This window comes from Strigops habroptila, chromosome 5 (assembly GCF_004027225.2).
Source record: "Strigops habroptila isolate Jane chromosome 5, bStrHab1.2.pri, whole genome shotgun sequence".
In the NCBI taxonomy this organism is placed as follows: Eukaryota; Metazoa; Chordata; class Aves; order Psittaciformes; family Psittacidae; genus Strigops; species Strigops habroptila.
Window position 1 is genome coordinate 21,200,584 of NC_044281.2, and position 19,631 is coordinate 21,220,214.

Genomic DNA, 19,631 nt, shown 5'->3' on the forward strand with positions numbered 1-19,631 from the left:
TCTCAGTCTCATGCTTTGCCACGGAGGAGGGGAAGCCGGGAGGAAACAGAGACAAGACACCTGACCCAAACTAGCCAAAGGGGTATTCCATACCACAGCACGTCATGCCCAGTATATAAACCGGGCGGAGTTACCCGGAAGGCCGAGATCACTGCTCGGGTCGGGCTGGGTATCGGTCGGCGGGTAGTGAGCAATTGTATCCTCTGCCCTTGTTATTTCACTAATCATTATTATCATTGGTGGTAGCAGTAGTGGTTTTGTATTATACCTTAGTTGCGGGACTGCTCTTATCTCAACCCGTGGGAGTTACATTCTTCCGATTCTCCTCCCCATCCCTCTGGGAGCGGGGGGAGGAAGAAGGGGGGGAGTGAGCGAGCGGCTGTGTGGGTCTGAGTTACCGGCTGGGCTCAAACCACGACAACAACCTACCTATCACTCTGATTAGTCCACTCTGTTTTGATGTGAACTTCTGCTTTCTTTACAGTGTAAATGAGCAAGTCATTTAAATACCTCTGTGGTTTTAGTTACACCAGTAAATGCAGTGAGGCAGTGCAAATACCAATACTGCTTGCCCTTGCTTCTTAAGCTACACTCTCTTGTTTTTTTCCATTATAATTTAGTTTGCTTCTGTTGTAGTTTCAATGAAGTTCACATTTTGGAGGGGAGGAACATCAGTGAGACCTAAATTTTGTACAAGTGTGATAAGTGTGATGCTTATTCTCAGCATGTGTTTTTTCTTAAAGCACACAGACTTAGGCTTGGCCAGTGTGACTAGTCCTTTACGGTGGGGAAATTCTGTTCTGGTGGGAGTAAGGCTTGTAGGAGTATGGGAAAGGGAAAGACTGCTTGGTGAAGGGTGCCATGTGCACCATGTGTTATGTTGCCATTCATAATAAAGTTTATACCATTTTAGTTGAAGACTGATTTATTTCTGGTTCCAGAGAACAATATGTATTCTGCGTTTGTCTCTTCTGCTAGCTAGACTTGTTAGGTTTTGACAGAACTAGCAATGTACAAGCTTGAATTTTAGGGAGAACACACTTGATGGAGATTTTTTTAAACATACGTCGATCAGTTCTGTTGCTGAGTTATAACTAGTCATGATCTGAAAAGTGTATGGAAGAAATAAGTGCTGTTCTGACTTTCTTCTGAGAATGCTTTCTTGCTTATGATTTGGTTAATCAGACCGTGTCCCTCCTCAAAGCTGGTCAGGTGCTGAAATTGCAGGGAGCATCCCTTTTACCAGGCAAAAAATGGTGCAGGCGCTCTCGCTCCATAACTACCTCCCTGCAGGGGCTAACCAAGGACACTTGCCTATGCAGAGCTTGTATTTTGTTGAGCATACCATAAAGCATAGCTTTTCGGCTTTCATTGGGCTTTTTTGTTTGTTGTTTTGGGGGTTTTTCTTGGGTTTGTTTTTAGTTGGTTTTGTTTGTTTGTTTAGGTTTTTTGTTTGTTTCTTTTTTAATGTTTCCACTTACTTCTCCTTGACTTGTAATATCCTTCGTGTTCAACTGGAGCTTAGGAAAAAAAGGATAAAAGAGGGAAGATACATATATATAGATACATCTTCCTTCTTATGTCTATCTATTTATATATATGTAGGTAGAAGGTATTTCTATATTTCTCTGTATATATCTTCTTTCATATATATGTATTTAATTTTAATCATGCAGACCTATGGAAAAATATGTGAGAAAGAAAGTAGAATGTTCCCCAGGCCAAAGCATCTGTATATTGGAGTCTGTTAAAATAGGTTCAGTGCTGAGGAAATAGGCTAAGAAAAGTGAGTATTGGTTGTTCCAGGAGAGTTCTGTCTTTTTCTGCTTCCACTCATCACTCCGTAGAAATAGTAGAGAATATTCCTGGGCCTTGTTAGGACTAGAAATCCATAATAAAGGAAAATGATATACTAATGAAAAGAATGGTTACCATCCAAGCTGGGTAATGTTGCTGTAGAGCAATGTACAGTTACATATGCAAGTGGGCAAGAGTGAGAGAGATTTGTATTAGCTTTCCATTGGAGAGGTGGGAAAGGATGGTTAAACAGTTGAATTAAAAAGTAGCATTTGATTAAGAAAATAAATAGTGTTTCATGTAAGGGGATGTATTTGTGAAATGTGATAGATTGAAGGCATGGATGTCTACAGTGCAGTCTAGTGTCCTGGTTTACACATGGAAAAAACTGGTCACAGTAGCAATGAAAGAGATGGAGAGAGCACCACTCCATGAAAACAACTGTAAGTTTACTTTGTCAGTGGGCAATAATTTGCTGATTTTGTTCTTGTTGGTTTGCTTTTGTTTGTTTGTTTGTTTTTTACAGCAGAATTTACTTTGTGGCAAGCTGTAGATAAAGTGATACAGCATCCTTTTTTAAGTGGTGATCATAGAATGATTTGGGTTGGAAGGGACCTTAAAACTCATCTAGTTCTAAACCCTCTGCCATAGGCAGGGACACCTTCCACTCCACCAGGTTGCTCAAAGCCCTGCATAACCTGGCCTTGAATTCTTCCAGGGATGGAGCATTCACAACTTCCTTGGGCAACCTGTTTCAGTGTCTTCACCACCCTTGTAGTGAAGAATTTCTTCCTAATGTCTAATCTAAATCTACCCTCTTTCAGTTTAAAGCCATTCCCTCTTTTCCTGTCGCTAGATAGCCTTGTAAAAAGTCCCTCTCCAGATTTTTTGTAGGCCCCATTTAAGTACCAGAAGGCTGATATAAGGTGTCCCTGGAGCTTTCTCTTCTCCAGGCTGAACAATCCCAACTCTCTCGGCATGTCTTCATACGAGAGGTGCTCCAGCCCTTCTTGGCCCTCCTCTGGACTTACTCCAACAGGTCCACATCCTTCTTATGCTGGGGGCTCCAGAGCTGAACGCAGCACTCCAAGTGGGGTCTCATGAGAGCGGAGTAGAGGGAGAGGGTCACCTCCCTCGCCCTCCTGGTCATGCTCCTTTTGATGCAGCCCAGGATATGGTTGGCTTTCTGGGCTGCAGGTGCACATTGCTGGGTCATGTTGAGCTTCTCATCAAGCAACACCCCTAGGTTTTTCTCCTCAGGGTTCCTCTTAATCCATTCTCCAACCAGCCTGTAAATGTGATGAGGAAGTGCCTGTGATTTATAGTTTCTTTGTCTATCTGAAAAAAGAGAATGAAGAAAATCAGGGAATCTTGCATCTGCTGTAACTAATCAAAAGCCATAAATGATGCAGTTTCCATGTGATGTACGTGTGCTGTGTACTGTTTCATGAATCAGCTTTGTTGATTATCATTCTGTTATCACCTGCATTCTTGGTCACTCAGCTCTGTATATCAATCCTTGAAAACACATGTGATGACTGAGTAGCTGAAGTCTGAAAAATCAGCAAGCGATGCAGAGACAAAACCTGTGTGTTCTTACACACATGCCCACACCCTTCTTTTGGCTTACCTTAATTGAGAATTCTTTTCTTCCTTTGGGAAAGAAGAATATATAGTTATTTAGGTGTGGTAAGATGCATCCTGTCCAGGAATACAAACTCTCCCCAAGGACCATATAGAAGTTGCTGAAGCTTGTGGGAAATAGAAGCTGATGTTTTGGATAACTCTGCATAATAAGTGGTGGATAAATGGGGAAGGGGGAGCAGAGGAGGGGAAGTAGTAGTAAAAAAGAATGAGAAACTACTGCTTAATACATAATCAAGCTATCCCATCATGATTTACACCTTAAGTTTAATTCCAAGACATCTAATTTCCTTGAATCTCACTCATATGATAGACATTATGTGTTTAAGGACAAAAGAAATAATGATGTTTAATGTGTCCAATTTACAGTTGCACCATTACACAACCATGATTTCCTATTTTAATTCAACAGTGTAGATCTTTTGTCAAGCGTGTGGAACACAGCTAATTGACTATAGCAAGAATTATGCTATCACTAGGTAATTATTTGACAGACTTTGTCTTTAAATGCGAATACCTGAAATGTTGTTCCTTCAAAACAGAGCATCTTAATTTCATATGCTAATGACAGGATGGTCTCAGTTTGTAGGGAGGGGGATAAGTGATGAAGTTGGCCCATGTTTTTTTTCTGGTTCTTTGAGGAAGAATTACTCCCTCGAAAATCAGATCTAGCAATCTTACTGTGCACATCAGTTGGTCCTGATGAAAACAAAATAATAATGAAAATTTGCAAAATATGCTTTCAGAAAGTGTAAAGTTTTAAATTCTGAAATTACTTTGCAAGAAAGATGGCTGCTAAACATCTTAGCATGTTGTGCTTTGGTATTGCTCTGCTTCAGAGCAGTTCTATAGAGTTCCTCCTGTTGGAGGTGACTGCATAATGAAAAGCAACCTCCAGGAAATGAGTAATCTACAGTGTACTAAAATGAAGAAAGTATTCAAAATTTACTACTTTTTAAAGGAGATGGGCTGGTTTTATCCATGATAATAAAGGTATATTAGTCTGTAATGGCATAGAGCAAGAAGAAAATAAGAGGTATTACAAGAGATGGCAAAAAAAAGTCTGAGTTTGCACTTTAAAATTAATAACTTTTTCACAAATGCATTAAAGAAACTAGGGAGCATTAAGAAAGATGAAGATAAAATTATTAATCACAAAGATAAGTGCTTTTCTTCAAATCCTGTTTCTATTTAGTAGAAATAAAGCCTGTGTGTACTGCTGCATGGTAAGAGTGTTATGGATCTAAGTAAAGAGAACTCCAATGGAACAAATGAAATGCTGCTTGGAAACTCTGCCTGCAAATAAATCAACAAATCCAAACAGTTGTCACCAAAGTGTATCAAGGGAACTAGTAAACTAATTTACAATAGCAGTGACACTAACTAGAGAAGTATCTGAAGACTGGAGAAGAGCATGAATAGCTTTTAAGGATAGCTCAAGTACATCTTCTATTTGGTAGAATATATAATGGAATAAATAATTTATGGAAATAAATGTCTGGAAGGTAATGGAATGGTAAGCAAAAGCACTTAGAGGCTTCTAGCAAATTACTCTTGCTGAACTTCTTTTGTTTTGCTTTCCTGAATTATAGTATACCATTAAAAGGAAAGCAGCAGCATCCTAAGTTCAGAATAGTTCAGAGTGTAACAATTCCAGGTAGCCATCCAGAGTTGGATGGCTGAATACGTATTGACTTTCCTTGAATTTTCACCTTCACTTAAACAAACAGATTTGACTCATTAATTTTCTGTTTGGGACATTCCGCAATTTGGAGACGAAGTAAAATGCACTTCATTTGCATGCTGCTTGGTGAGTCTGTATCATGAGCAGCTGGGCTTTCATGTAGCTCTGTCGGTCGTTGGAAAGGTGGTAATTTTCATGAGAGTGCCATTTATATTGTGGATGTCCTACTTATGGGAGATCTGTGGAAAGATGCAGTCTGAGACCCTAATTTATTACTTTCTAGGTAATTAACTGTAAGAGTGCAAAACCTACAGAATTGCTTCTCAGCTGGTTTTAGCATTTGACTTCAAAAGCGTGTGCAGGAAATGAGTATCTATGTCTGAACTGCATCCCATGTCCAGTCAAAACATATGTTAAGAAAAATGCTAGATTTCTGTGCAACTTCCCTTTTTGGAAAGCAGCAGTTTTAACAAGCTTATTAGATATGATGAATTTCAGCAAAGGGAAGTGGATTGTCATATGGTTTCTTATTTAGACAGAAAGGTATCCAAGTTTTTTAGGGGGGGAGAAGAAAGAACTGAGATTCATGCTAATTCTCTATTAAATAAAAATAGACAGTTCAATATTCCATATAGTGGCAGCAGATTTCTACAACAGAAGTAAATGAACCTCGTAAATCTGTTCTGGCTAGCTGCATTATTTGCAGCTTTGTATTAGTGATTTTAAACTCCCATAATTCTTTATTTAGGGTAGAATTTTAGGAACCCAAAACTCCTTCAGCTTTGAAGCATTCAGTATATTCAGTAAATGAATACTTTTCATTTTAAGCCCTGCATGTGGCATACTTATTTTTCAGGGTTTGCTATCTTGCCTTTGTCTGTATTGCCAATCATTTTGGTTTTTGTGTTCCTGCATGTTGCTGTTTTTTGACTGTAATATTCTTATCAGCATTTAGCAAGTGATAATAGCTGTAAGTCACAGCTGAGTATGCCTGCCTATTGGATTTCGTTTTCCCACAGCAAGACTTCATGGCCTGGTATGCTGAAATATGAGCTTGCATACAGTTTCCTTGCTGAGGAGAAGAACAATGGAATGCAAAACGCATTCTGTTGCTATTAGCTTTTCAAGTGGATTGAGCTATTCATTGGAAAATGAGTGTGCTACAGCAATTAAGTTCATCCCTATGCTCAGTTGGCTTGCCATTTCCAAAAATGAGATGGACGTCTATTTTGCAAAGATGCTAATGTTTTATTGATGATAGAAATTATTAACTAAAACTGAAGCTGGAAACATGGAAGGAATGGAGGTTTGGAGCACAGTATGAGACTGTAAAGGATTTCTTTAATGTAGGCACTCTCATCCCTTATGAGAGTGTCATATGCTGAACTGGTTAAAGCAGTCTTCAAACAGGAAGGCAAAAAACCTTTGGCTTTCACACTCTGCTGCTTATTTTATGTGTAGCTAGAACGTCACTGCTGAGACAATGGTGGTCGCTGAAATAAGTTCCTCATTTCAAAACAGCTTTATAAACACCATGCATCAAATGCTGCTTTTCAGCATATTATGTTTGCTAGATACTTTGTCTCTTAAATGAGCATGTCTTGCATAAATGTGGTCTCAGGTGGGGAGTTTTAAGTCCAAGTGAATACTCTTGGAGGAGAAGGGGTAGTACATATGGTTTCAGACTATGTTGAACTAGCAAAGTCAGTATGGTAGAGTGTCTTTTGAAGGTGAAAAGGAAAATATTTATCAGAGGATCTTATTTTATCCTTTAGGTTAAGTATTTCTCAGCTTAAGCCTATCTTTCTGTTAGTTTTCCCCACAATACTGCCACGAAAATGCAGTGGAGTCTCTCCAATGTGGGCACTTTTGGAGAGCAGTGTTTTTCAAGTCGAGGAAATTCACACTGTGAAAATGGGATTATCAATGCCATAGGTGTTCTTCGGGTGTAGGAACTGAATAGTTGTTCTGTCTTCATTACATTTTAATGTATACACTCAATGTTTTTCAGGAACTCCAGGAAAGAACTTAATGACATACGGTTTGAGTTTACTCCAGGCAGAGGTAAAGCTCCTTCAGTTGCATTATTCTCTCATTGCTCAAAAAGGTATTTCAGAAATTGATTACTGTTTCTGCGTAATACAGACTATCTCTCTGGAGTATTTCCTACACTGCAGAGCTTTATATTGAACTTCAATTGAACAAGAATAGCAGATGTATGTAAATTCTAGTGGCAAGGTTGCATAATATATAGTATATATTAGACTTGATCCACAGTATACTTTATCAATTTCATGTCTTATTGAAATGATCTATGTGGTATGTATAGATCTTGCATAGCAATATTTACAGCTTTGGAATTTCCATTTTCACATTTGGAAAACATCATAGCCGTGAAAGTGTATGGGGTGATGGTGGTAATACTTAAGCTTTTCTCCTGTGTAATAAAAAAAGTTCTGTTAACAATGCTGTCTTCAACTGAAAGTTGTTTCATCTATAGCTTTGGTATCAGCACCAGAAAGAAATCTTTGCATTGAAACTTTAAACTCTACTGCAGGCTTGTAGGACTGTATTTGCTTTCCAGTGCTGGGAGTTCTAAGAACTTATAAAGTTACTTTTGTTTGAAGAAAATCAAGTGTTACTGGGATAAAATGCACAAGAGGCTGATATGTTGAGTAAGAAGGCATCATCCTTTTTAAATAGCAACAGTTGGAACTATGAACACATTTCATGTTTTTCAGCAGTCAGTATTTACTATATTTAGAATAGCCTTCAAAGAGCTTACACCTAAAAAATTAATCTAGACTGTAGGAGTTTCTCTTTTCCTGTAAAGCATAGTATCTTTTGTGTGCAGTACTTCCGTGCATGGATATATTATCTGCTATCTGTCTGCATTTCTCATTGATTTTGACAATGGGTAAGAATGAGAGAGATCTCTTACTTAATTGGGCACAGACCATCCTGCTTTAGTCAGTTGTCAAAAGAATTACTTAATACTCTCTAAGCACTTAAAAAACTGCTTAAGAATTCTTAGTTGGCCAAAAAATAGAGGATATGCCATACCAGGACTGTTCCTAGTAGTCAGTCATTGAGGCAGTCAGAAGGCAGCTATGACTGTCATCTTCAGAGCTCTCCAGAAATTGCAGCTAGCTCAGCTATATTATTTTTCACCTCTCTGTGTTTCTTAAGGAAATAATGTAACCGCCTTGAAGCATGCACTCGATACAGATATTTGGTGTTGAGGCCATGTTACAGTTGAGACTTGGATGGAATTTAGACTAGTTCCTGCTGTTTCCTCCTACTTACCGCTAAGCCTTCTAAAATCTTGATCCAGGAGCAAGTACTAGTCAGAGGGACTTGGTAATTAACCCACTTTGGTACAGCAGTTGATGGAAAATGGATCCAAACCTCTGAATTTTCTGCGTCGCAGTACTTAAAGTCTATTTTAAGCCTAAAGCTCAAAATAATGACTGTTCCCATAACTTCTTTGCCCCACTGGTAAAAAACAAGAAAGTTTATATAGCATATCTCTGTATAGATATTCAGAACAATGGAGGGGATAAAGAAAACAGTGAAAACCACACTAAAACATAGTTTATATTCTTGGTTGTGAAGATACTGAACTTGTAAACTGTGTAGGAATACATAGTTAGATAATAGAGGAGAAATGCTGGTGGCTAGGAAAGGTCTATAGGGGGTTTGCAATGAATCAAATCATCACCTCATGCGATTTGCTGTGCAAAGGCTGATAAGATAATTATCTTTTTTCCTCCTAATTAAGGATAATTCTGAATTCAAGCATGCCTCCATAGGTGTTTTGGAACTAAAATCTATTTTTGTTAAAATGCATTGGATTACTGATACTTTGTGTTGTTTTTGTGGGGTCTCATACTTATTCATTTCACCTTTTGGACAGACACAGCAGATGGCGTTTCTCAGGAGCTGTTCTCAGCAGGCCTGGTTGATGGCCATGATGTAGTTATAGGTAAATTATATTTTTTGTTTGCAATTATGCTCTTGTGACAAATCTGTGTTAAATGGTTATGAAGAATGTTTCCCCTAATGCTGGTTTTCACAAAATCCTTTTTGTCCTGATTTTGCTTTCATGTATGCATAGTTCAATCAACAAGCCAATTTTGATACCAGTCCAAGGATTGCTTTTGGAAGTCAGAACTCTTTAGTGGTTTGAGAGGGATGAAATAACACGGATCTCCTGAAGGATTATTTACAATTCAATGATTGATCATTTTTGTGCTAACTTAATTTTTTTGTTTAATGATAAAATCATTGTTCAGTAGGATATTGCAAAGTGTGCTTTGGCAGCTCTGAAGCTGGTAAGTATTTTGCTTAGGTTTATGGAAGATGAAGCAAGCCAAAGTTCAGGATCTATGGAAATTGAACCTCCAGAGATATTACTTCTTTGGTAAAAAAAGATAATCAGAAATGTTTTCTGGCTTCTGTGAGGAAAGATTCTTCTCTATTTTTCTATTCTGTGCTTCACTAATTTTTTAATTTTGTATTTTTTTTTTTTTTAATGAAATTCAGTGCTTGGCAAAGATGATTAATTTGAAAGTGCTTATTTCACTGCAGTCCCTTCTCTTCTTCTGGCTGATCAAGATCAGTAGATAGATAGTTACCAAAATCAGAGGGGGGAGCTAGTAAATGCTAAATGTATGAGAACCGAATCGAGGAATACTAGTAAATGAATCTTTGTGTTGCAAACATGTTTATATCAATTGGTTCAGATATCATTACCAAGTTTCTCAGTGATGCGGAGAGTGTTTCACAAATCTCTCAGTTCGTATGTCTCTCCTGGAAGATTATCTAAACACATTCTCAATGCGTTTGTAGGGTACTTGAAGTATTTCAGAGAGAAGCCAATACTTTTTGCTTTTGTATTGTCAGAATGCAGGTTGATTCTAGTTGATCTAAGAAACAAAAGCCCTACCTATGCTTTTATTTTACTTTCTAAAGAAAAAGTATTTAGGGGAAGTTTGCAATTGGTACATGCTTGTAGGCACTCTTCTCTTAAAGTTACTTCTATTGCACTGGTACTATAAGGGCTCAGGGGAGAGGTGTAGCTTGGCCTTAGTTTGTTGCTTTTCAAACATCTAGTATGAAAAAATGTCGGTACCATGCTGCCATTGAGGTTTTTTGTTAGAATTTTCATTGCCACAAGATAGCTCACTTTATTTAGAAATAATAATAAAGGATTTTTTTCTGGCTAAGAGAAGAATTGTTACCTGTTGGCTGTCCTACCAGCCTGGGCAGTCAGCTGGCACTCTTGCACGGAAGTCGGAGTCATGGCTGTCGATGCTACAGTGCCAAGTCCTGCTGGGACCCAGAAAGACCTCTCTTCCTTTCTTTGCTCTTCCCTTTTCCCTTTGCTGCAGAGTTTGCTTCCAATGCATAGGGCCAGTGCTTCTATGGAAATGGCACCATGAATGGGATTTGTTCTCCATCTTTCAGGGGGAAATGTGGGGGAAAGGGAAATTAAGATAGATATCCCTCATGGCTTTATAGGTGGGACTTTGATCCCTGAAGAAACATGAACATTTGAATAAGGAAGGTTTTTCCTAGCAGGCTTGGTTAAAGACACTGTCTAGTTAATAATAAAAGTTTATTTCCTTGTTTAGTTCTTGCTTTGAATTGCATCAGACTTTGCTTTTTAGCACTATGATGATAGTCCTTTGTGTTCTTTCCTGTTTATCTTTTATTGCAATATTAAAAAAAAAGTGGGGAAATAACTTGCTTGTATATAATGAAAGCACTCAACTTACTTAAATTTAATTTCATTAATTATAATCAGTTTTATACATTCATTTTTCTGTGAGGTAACTTAGGTCAAGTTCTGCAGGCACAAATTCTTGCATGGCTTTGTGCAGTAATTTTCACTTGTGTCTGCTTCACCCATGAAGTAATTCAATGTTTTCAAATATGTGTGGACATTGTTATCTTCCTAGAAAATGACTTTAGATTTCATGTTTTACTGAAAGACAAGTTCTGCTAAATGCGATTTTGCAATTTTATTTTAATTTAAAAAAAAAAGTGGACTTCAGTAAGAATACATTTGTGATTTGCTTTGGGAAAACTGTCTAACTGTTGTATGGGAATGGAATAAAACAACTTGCATGCAGGCAGCTTATTGCAAATTTCAGAATTTCACTGTAGCAGTGTAGTCCTAAGAAATGTTTCAGTCCCTTAGTTTAAAGCAGTAGGTCATATAAGAGAGCAGATGGTGCTGAAAATGTTAATCTGCTTACAAAACTAATTTTCTTTGTAAAATGATTTTACACTTCGTTCACTCAAAATTAAAAGGTTTAAAATCTTCCTATGTAGGGAGAGGGGAATAGTATAGAAGAACTTGGTTAACCTTCTTCACCAGAAGAACTGATTCCATTAGCTTCCAGATTGAAAGCAGCTGATAAATTACCTTTCACTTTTCAGCTGAAGCATGCAGAAATTCAGCCCTTACAACATGAATGAAAACAAAGTTTGGAGGTAGTCTCATAAAAGTTGTTCTTGTAGTTTCTTTTAATGGATGTTGGAACATATAGAGGCTGGGAGAAAAAAGAAAGGTGAAAATACCTGTGCTTATGTTGAACTCAACAATTTATTGGTGTAACAGCTGATTTTCTGAAAGGACACTTGAATAGGAGTCAGCAAAGGCTGTTGTGCAAAGTACTGTCATGGCATATATGAGCTGAAGCTTATAGTGGGGACCAGCTGATGTGTAAGGTCTATAGAATTTTCTGCTAAGCATCAACATGCTTCACTTTTTGAGTCTTGCTAGTTTTGCTTCACTTAACACAAGTTTCGCAGGAAGATTTCCATTCTGATAAGTAATGTTCTGCAGAGAAGTAAAAATCCCATCTTGCATGTTCAGTTCTGGCTACGATTGGGTGGTTTCTGTTCTTTTTGACAGTAGCATTGTTTCACAGGAGGTCGTGATCAAGGGAATCAGTGCAGAGAATTTTGTGTAAAAGCAGACTAGAGTTCACATTTGCAGAAGAGAATGAGTCTTGGAGCTTATATGTAGACGCTGATATCTAGCTGATGAGGTATTTTTATACAGTACTGAAATAGCTATGTTATACGAAAGATCTGGCATATTTTCAAAATTTATTTTGGGATGAAATATGTCGGTAGCTGTGTATATGCAGTATATGTATATTACCTAGTAAACATTCATCTAGTAATGCTTTCTTTTATTTTTGATACCATAAAGGAAACTCAAATCATATCAACAGTCAGTTCTGTTGAAAATGACATAGCTGCAATCCTGCTTCACTGGTGTATGCAAAGTGCATATCATTTCAGTGAAGCCTTAGGCTACGGTTAATCTAGATGCCTTGCTTGAGCTTCAGAACTGAAAAGTGTATTTACACTTATTATATTGTGGTGTATAAAAAAATAAGCACTGACCTTCCTGAATGCTGCTTAATTAAAAGCCTTGCTAGCCATGCCGTTGAAATGTGCAGTTGCTCTTCACTATATTAATTTACCTTTATTATAGGTATTTTTGTCCAAAAGTATCTGTAACTACTTTGAGCATTATGGAAGACGTACCTTCACTTTTAAATACACCAGACATTAACTACTCGTAAACGGATATCTGTCTTTGGTGTTGGAGCCAGACCCAGGAATCCACTTAGTAAGCAGAGGAACAGCTTTTAGTCAGTCAAAACAAAAGCTTCCTGCTGAAAGGCCTAATGTGCTTAGAAGAACCAGCTAAAAACCCAATTAGCCAATAACCAATAGATCATATTTTGAAATGAGGTAATGTTTTGAAAGTAGAAGCTTTTTTATTAACATCTTGAATATTTTCTTATAAGTCTGAATACAGTAGATGCCATAAAAGTTTGGCTAAGGGTTTTGGGGTTATTGGATATTTTTGGGGGCGGGAAGGAGTGTAGGCTTTGGTGCAGTTACTGTGGTAAGTGGACAGGACTTAAATTGGCATCTAGAATAAAAAGAAAAAAATTGTGGCTGTGGATGGGTTATGTGGCCTTGAATGCAGAGAACGCGTTTGACCAAAGCCAGGATGACATTGTTTCAAGGGATGTTAAACAGTAAATAGTATGTACAGTTCCCAGTTAATCATAGTATTAAAGCATTTGGAATTGAAACAGCTAAGTGCCTTACAGTAACATGTCTGCTGATGCTGAAGGTACTGTCATACTAAAATGGTAAGATGAAAAAGCAGAAGCCCAGTTTGTTAGTATACCCTGTGTAACAACATCTTAACTCATAGTGGCACTGATAATCCATTTCCTAGAAAAGCCATGGAGTTACACAGTGAATATCCTTTTGCTTTCCTTGGATTTGCTCTGCATTTGCTTACACCTAGTTTACTTTGCTATCTTGTTAGATTAATCGTCTTTGAAACTGAATGAAGTGGTGCCTTTTGTTCAGCTAATTCTGGCTTACTATTTTACTGTAATCCCAGAAAATGGGGTAGTGCTAAAACAAGTAGAAAACATGTTGCATTAGTTTATATCCTCAAAGAGACATAAACTAATGTGTAAACTAATTACTCAAAGAGGAGTAATGTTGCTATGGGTAGGTGATCGAATTTTTAGTTGTGTATCGTGTTTTCATGTGTTCCAAAGCTCAATGTACACGTAAGCTTTCTAATGAGAAAATGCCTTTATAAACCCTAACAATTTCAAATGTCAGACTAAATACATTGTGTTTACTTTTTAATCTATTATCCAGAAAGGAAATATATTTAATGAAAATGTGTCTGTATTTTAAAGCAGTTGTAGAAACTCTTCTGCCTTCAATGTGTGCACATAACTCTGTATCTCTTTAGTAAGATAGGCAAATGCATTACAGATAGGAGAATGTCTCTAAAATCCCCAGGGCTTAACTAAGGACTTAAATATTTCAACACATCTGGCTCATTTAGAGCTAATGCATTGAAGGGTGACTCATAATGACTAGACTGCCGGGAGTTCTGGAAGCTTGAGGTACACCCACAGGTAATCAAGCTTTGCATCTAATTGAGCCTTCAAAGTTATCTTAGCTATATGTGTTGTACATGAAAGGTGCACTTGAGAAAGTACATTGTGCGAAACTCTCTGATTTCATGCAAGTTCCCACCTTGCTGAACTTTCAATGTGGTGAAAACTTCGAGGTTCAAGGTGAAAAAATCAATATTGTGTTAGGTGAATAATCGCCACTGCTGTCATGGTGGTTGTGGCAGAACGATAAATACGTGATGTAAGAAATTCTCAAGTGTGCAAATTATTCTCCACGTATATATGTGTATTCATGTGTCATAGTAAATGTGCTTGTGTTACAGCCATGGTCAAGAAAATGATTTACTTTAAGAAAAAAAATAAAAAAAAGGTGGAACTGCCAGTTACCTTCAAATAAAGTTGCTTTTTTTCAGCATGCAGTCCACCAGTTCTTACTTATCTGTGTAAATGAGGAAATAAATCCATGTTTATTAGTGGGGTTGGTTTGGGTTTTGCCTGATACAGTAGGTGATAAGCTCTTGGGCCTGGAGTGTGTTCCCTGCCCTCACAGGTCTGAATTGTAGTTTTGAGGTCTTTTCTTTCTACTTAAAAACAAAATAAACCTCAAAACAACAAAAAACCACAACGCTCCCCAAAAGCCCTATGAATTTGAATCAGAAGTTGCAAAGACAGCAGTGTAAGTAATGGTCCTCTTTTCAATAGTAATTTAGTTGCTGTTATTTGTTTCCTTGGCATTCACTTCTCTACAAGTGGTAAGTATGTCAAAATAAGGATTTATTGAGGTTCTTCAAACTAGAGGTAGTCTATTTCAGAACCTAACTCCTGCACATCAGGGAGTCTTTTCTAAATATATTTTTCCTTGTTTCAAGTTTCAGATATAAGGTATTGAAGTAGCCTGGCTGCTGTTTCATCATCTTAATAGTTTTGTCAGAACAATATCTATAATTCATAGTAGAACTCAGGACAGGGGAGGTTGTGAAAATCTGATGGGGAGAGGAGATTACCAAGTAATAATATGCATAGCAGAATGTAACCTGCCTTATTTCTGCATAGACCTACATTTCAAGTCTAATCCAGCATGATGAAGGTATTTGTAGAGCTGTCTTCAATATCTTGACTATTAAACTGTTGTCAAAACCTTTGTCTGAAAGCTAACGCTTGCTTTCTACATTCAGTCACTGGCAAACAATTTTTTTCCAACCCTGTACTGTCACTCACTCTTTTGCATAGAGAATTTATGAGCACAATTTACTGTAATGTCTCAGGCTTGTTAAATATCCGTACTAGCAATGTTGGATAGCAGGTTTAAGTTTTTGTTTTAAATGTTCATTTGAGCCTAGACTGAGATTTAGAATGCTCAGGATCATCAAAATGCTGTTCTCCTCCCTCATCTTCCTGGGTAATCTATCCCATTAGACACATGCAGAATCGGGGTTTGAAATAGATAAGCCTGTAAGTATCCAAATATATTCCACTTACCTTTTTATAACACTTTGGTTTAAATGTGTGGTGGTTTGCCTAAGTGTTCTTCATATACTCTGGGGGGAAAAAATCAATCTGAAATACCAACCTTCTATTTTTTTCATAAGTTTCTGGGAAAAGGCATGATTTGCCAGTTATATTAATATTTTAATTTAATCAATTAAAACAGCTATCCCAATTATAGTTGTCTTTTGGTTTTTTTCTTTCACAGATTGTAGAATGTAAAACATTACCTTGGGATCAGATATCCACAGTAAATAATTGAGAATTTGGGAGTTTAGTAATGTGTTACTGGAATTGAAATAGGTAGATTTCTAGCACTAACTTATTTCACTTTCCAGTTTGATACAGCGCTTCTGTATCAAAAATATACTGCTTCTGTTGGGTGGGAATTCTTCCATCAACTACCTAAAGAAAAATGAAAATTTATTACTTTATCAGTCCTCAGTTTTCCAGTTTTCGTCTGTGACCCCTGGGTATTAATACCCAATGTGAGTGGATCTTAATGTGAAGATGTTTGAGGTTTACTATTATTCCCTAAGCTCTTTATTTTTTCAGCTCTTGAATAACACAGCATAACAGGTTAGTTGTTAAAGCTCTGGTCCCACTCCCCTCTCTCCCCCGTCTCCCCTCTCTCTTGTTTTTTTGGAACAAGATACCCTGATGCCAAGCTATTAGTTAATGTCCTTAAAAATGTCTACAAAGATGTGAACTAGCATAAATCTTGGTTGTCTGTATAGAATAAATTAATTACTACCCAAGTTAAGTCAGAACAGATTTTGGTGCTCACTAAGGGTAGCACAACCTGTGCCTGTTGCACATGTTGTGTGCATAATTTGTATTTCTTGCCTCCTTTCTTTAATATTGCTGTGTGTTGGGCTATTCCTCGCCAGGTGAGGATGGTTTTATTTGGTGCAGTTCTTCCTCATGCCTCATACTTTACACACATGTGAAACAGCATACATTCCTGGGTTTACCATGTTTACAATGTTGGGACTTAGAACGCATGTGAACCACATGGCTCAAGTAATTTTAATAATTACTCTAAGCTGTGGGAATTTCACTGTGAAATTGGTAGTCCTGTTCATAAGGATGCTGAAGGGGATCTTTTTCAGTATCCCAGTGTTCCTTTCAAGGGAGAACTGCTTTGGCCTTCTGTTGTCTTGTAGCTGTCCTCTTTCAGCTATGTTTTCTGCTTATGAGGCTGCACATCAAGCTGTTGGATATTAAAGTATCAAATGTTCAAATGAGATCATTTCCACTGTCTTTATCTACTGATTCAGCAATGTACTTTGAGAATTCAGACAAATTTGTGAGCCTTAATCTTCTTTGATAAATTCCTAATGACAGCCTCTTCATAAATAATACATTTCTAAATTATTTTAATGTTTCTGCCTTATCAGTGTCCAATAGCTTCTTCAGAAGAAAAGCCAGACTTGCTGTTGATCTTTCTATTTTCTTTTATTTCTTTCTATAAGAATCATGTCTAGCTCCTTGTAGCCCTCTAGCAATAAACTCTTGTTAGTTAGCTGCCACAGATCTCAAAATGCTTTAGTATTTCCATTGCTACTGTTCTCAAACAACATAAACAAAAGGAATTTTATGACAAGCATCCTGAATGGGTGAGCTAATGGAATTGTGCTGCACTTAAAAGACCTTTTTGAACTCTCTTTGAAAAGCCTTTTAATCTTTCATGCAGTCAGTTCATGAGCTATTGGATAAGAAGAAAGTCAGAGATCTGGAGGAATTGTTACCAAAAAATCTAAAGGTTGATTGCTCTGATTGTTTGCATAATATACTATAATCCTTAGCTAGCTAGGTTTTAAAACTTAGTTTTGATTTTGTTATGATAACAAAATCAAATGATTTTGCATGATTTTGCAAATGCATGAAAACCACTGTGCAGTATGAAATAAAAATGAATGTATATATTGCAATGAACCTCTTGCAATATTGAAACAGCCTCAAGAGTGAGAAATAAATTCAGCCCTTTGGAGAAAAGCCCTACCAGCAGCTGAATGTGTGATAATTCCATTGAGAAGTATTCCCTGTCACTCAAGCATCGTGCTTCCTAAGACCCGTATAGAAAAATACAGTGTTAATCCTCAAATCGGCAGACTCCCAAGGCAGTTAATTATGTAGAACTCCATGTATCAGGTGAAAATGGCAAAATAACTTCCTACAGTTGGGGAAGAGGTAGTATTCGAAACAATCATCAAGAAAGCCAGTAAATCTGTGGAGCTTTGAGTTTGGCCTCTCTCGCAGCAATACTGATGACGAAGTAGGAAGTAGTTGAAGGTGGCTATTTCTTACAGACTGAGTTTTGGACTACACGAAAATTATTTCACTTTTTAAAAATATTTTTCATTTTCTCAGAGCTCAGGGTGTTTGTTGTTTTGTTGGTGGTTTTTTTTTTTTTTTGGTGACAGTAATTTTGTGCCTGAATAATGTTTTCCTGTTCCTCAGATCTAAATTTCAGGATTACAATATGCAATAGCTTTGCAAACCATTGAACCTAAGAGGTTCCCCATCCATTCTTTTCAAAATGGAAAAGCAGATGAATCATTATTCTTTTGAGAGCACCCCAGAAATATAATCTCAAGTTTTAGATTCTGTTTGTGCCAGATGGCTCTGGCTCAGTTGGCTGGGTCGGCATTGTGCTGGAAATAGTTCTACTGTACTTCACGTAGCTTTATTGACTGTCTCATTAATTTTAACTTTTCCAGTTTCCCTATTCAGAAGCCATTAGGGTTAGGTTTCATGCTGTGTTAAGAATTTTGAATAACCAGGCATAGTCCTGTCAAATTACAGGAGCAAAACAGCTATTTGAGACTGCCCAAAGTATGCTCATTCTCTTATATTTATTTGTGATCTTGAAGATGGCCTTTTTTGTTCTGTTACCTCAGCTTGTATTGATCACTTATGTAAAAATTATAACTTGATGTGGTTGGCCAAAATTGTCATCTAGCAAAGAATGATTTGTAGTATATTTTACGTATATATGCATACTGTAGGACTGTAGTTGTGTGTGGGGTTTTATTTATTACATCTGCGATTAGCAGCCTCTGCTGTGTATATTTATATGCTGGGTTTGACGTTTTATCCTATTGCATGTTCGTAAGCAGACACTTATTTTGACAGTGGCACATCCATTTGTCACTGAGCAAAACCTGCAAAAGAACCTGGAATGATTTGTTGTACATAGGTTGATTATATGTCCTTCAGGAGCCTTCTGAAGGAAGCGGAAAGGCGCCTCATTTATTATTATAAACAAAGCCTGTTGTGCTAACTGCTGCTAACGTTTGAAGAAGGCTTTTGCTCCAAGGCATGATTTGAAGTATACTCTATGAAGTTGCTAAGCCACTGTCCATCATATTTGAAAAATCATGGCAGTGAGGTGAAGTTCCCAACAACTGGAAAAAGGGAAATATAACCCCATTTTCAAGAAGAGGAAAATGGAAGACGTGGGAAACTACAGACCAGTCAGTCTTGCCTCTGTGCCTGGCAGGATCATGGAGTAGACTCTCCTGGAAACCATGCTAAGGCACATGAAAAACAGCAAGGTGGTTGGTGACAGCCAACATGGCTTCACTGGGGGGAAATCCTGTCTGGCCAATTTGGTGGCCTTCTATGATGGGGCTACAGAACTGATGGATAAGGGCAAAGCAGTTGACGTCATCTGCCTGGACTTGCGCAAAGCGTTTGACACTGGTCCTGCACAACATCCTTGTCCCTAAACTGGAGAGACATAAATCTGACGGATGGACCACTCAGTGGATAAAGAACTGGCTGGATGGCTGCACACAAAGAGTTGTGGTCAACGGCTCAATGTCCAGTTGGAAAACAGTAACGTGTGGTGTCTCTCAGGGGTTGGTGTTGGGACCGATCTTGTTCAATGTCTTTATCAGCAATATGGACAGTGGGATTGAGTGCTCCCTCAGAAAGTTTGCCAACAACACCAAGCTGTGTGGTTCGGTTGATACGCTGGAGGGAAGGGATGCCATCCAGCGGGACCTTGACATGCTTGAGAGGTGGGCCAA

General features: G+C 37.7%; 1 protein-coding gene across 6 annotated transcripts in view; it reads left to right on the plus strand.

Annotated features, from left to right (window-relative positions):
• The window catches only part of STK39 (serine/threonine kinase 39), a 134,971-nt gene that overhangs the window by 104,794 nt on the left and 10,546 nt on the right, over positions 1–19,631 (plus strand). For 3 of the 6 annotated variants that reach the window (XM_030486608.1, XM_030486605.2, XM_030486604.2), the window contains exons 14-15: positions 7,137–7,189; positions 9,042–9,110. The exons of 1 other annotated variant lie outside the window; for it this stretch is intronic. In XM_030486608.1, the coding sequence (XP_030342468.1) occupies positions 7,137–7,189; positions 9,042–9,110 (122 nt within the window). The remainder of the gene's footprint in view (positions 1–7,136; positions 7,190–9,041; positions 9,111–19,631) is intronic. 2 more of the 6 variants (XM_030486607.1, XM_030486606.1) reach the window with 1 other exon arrangement.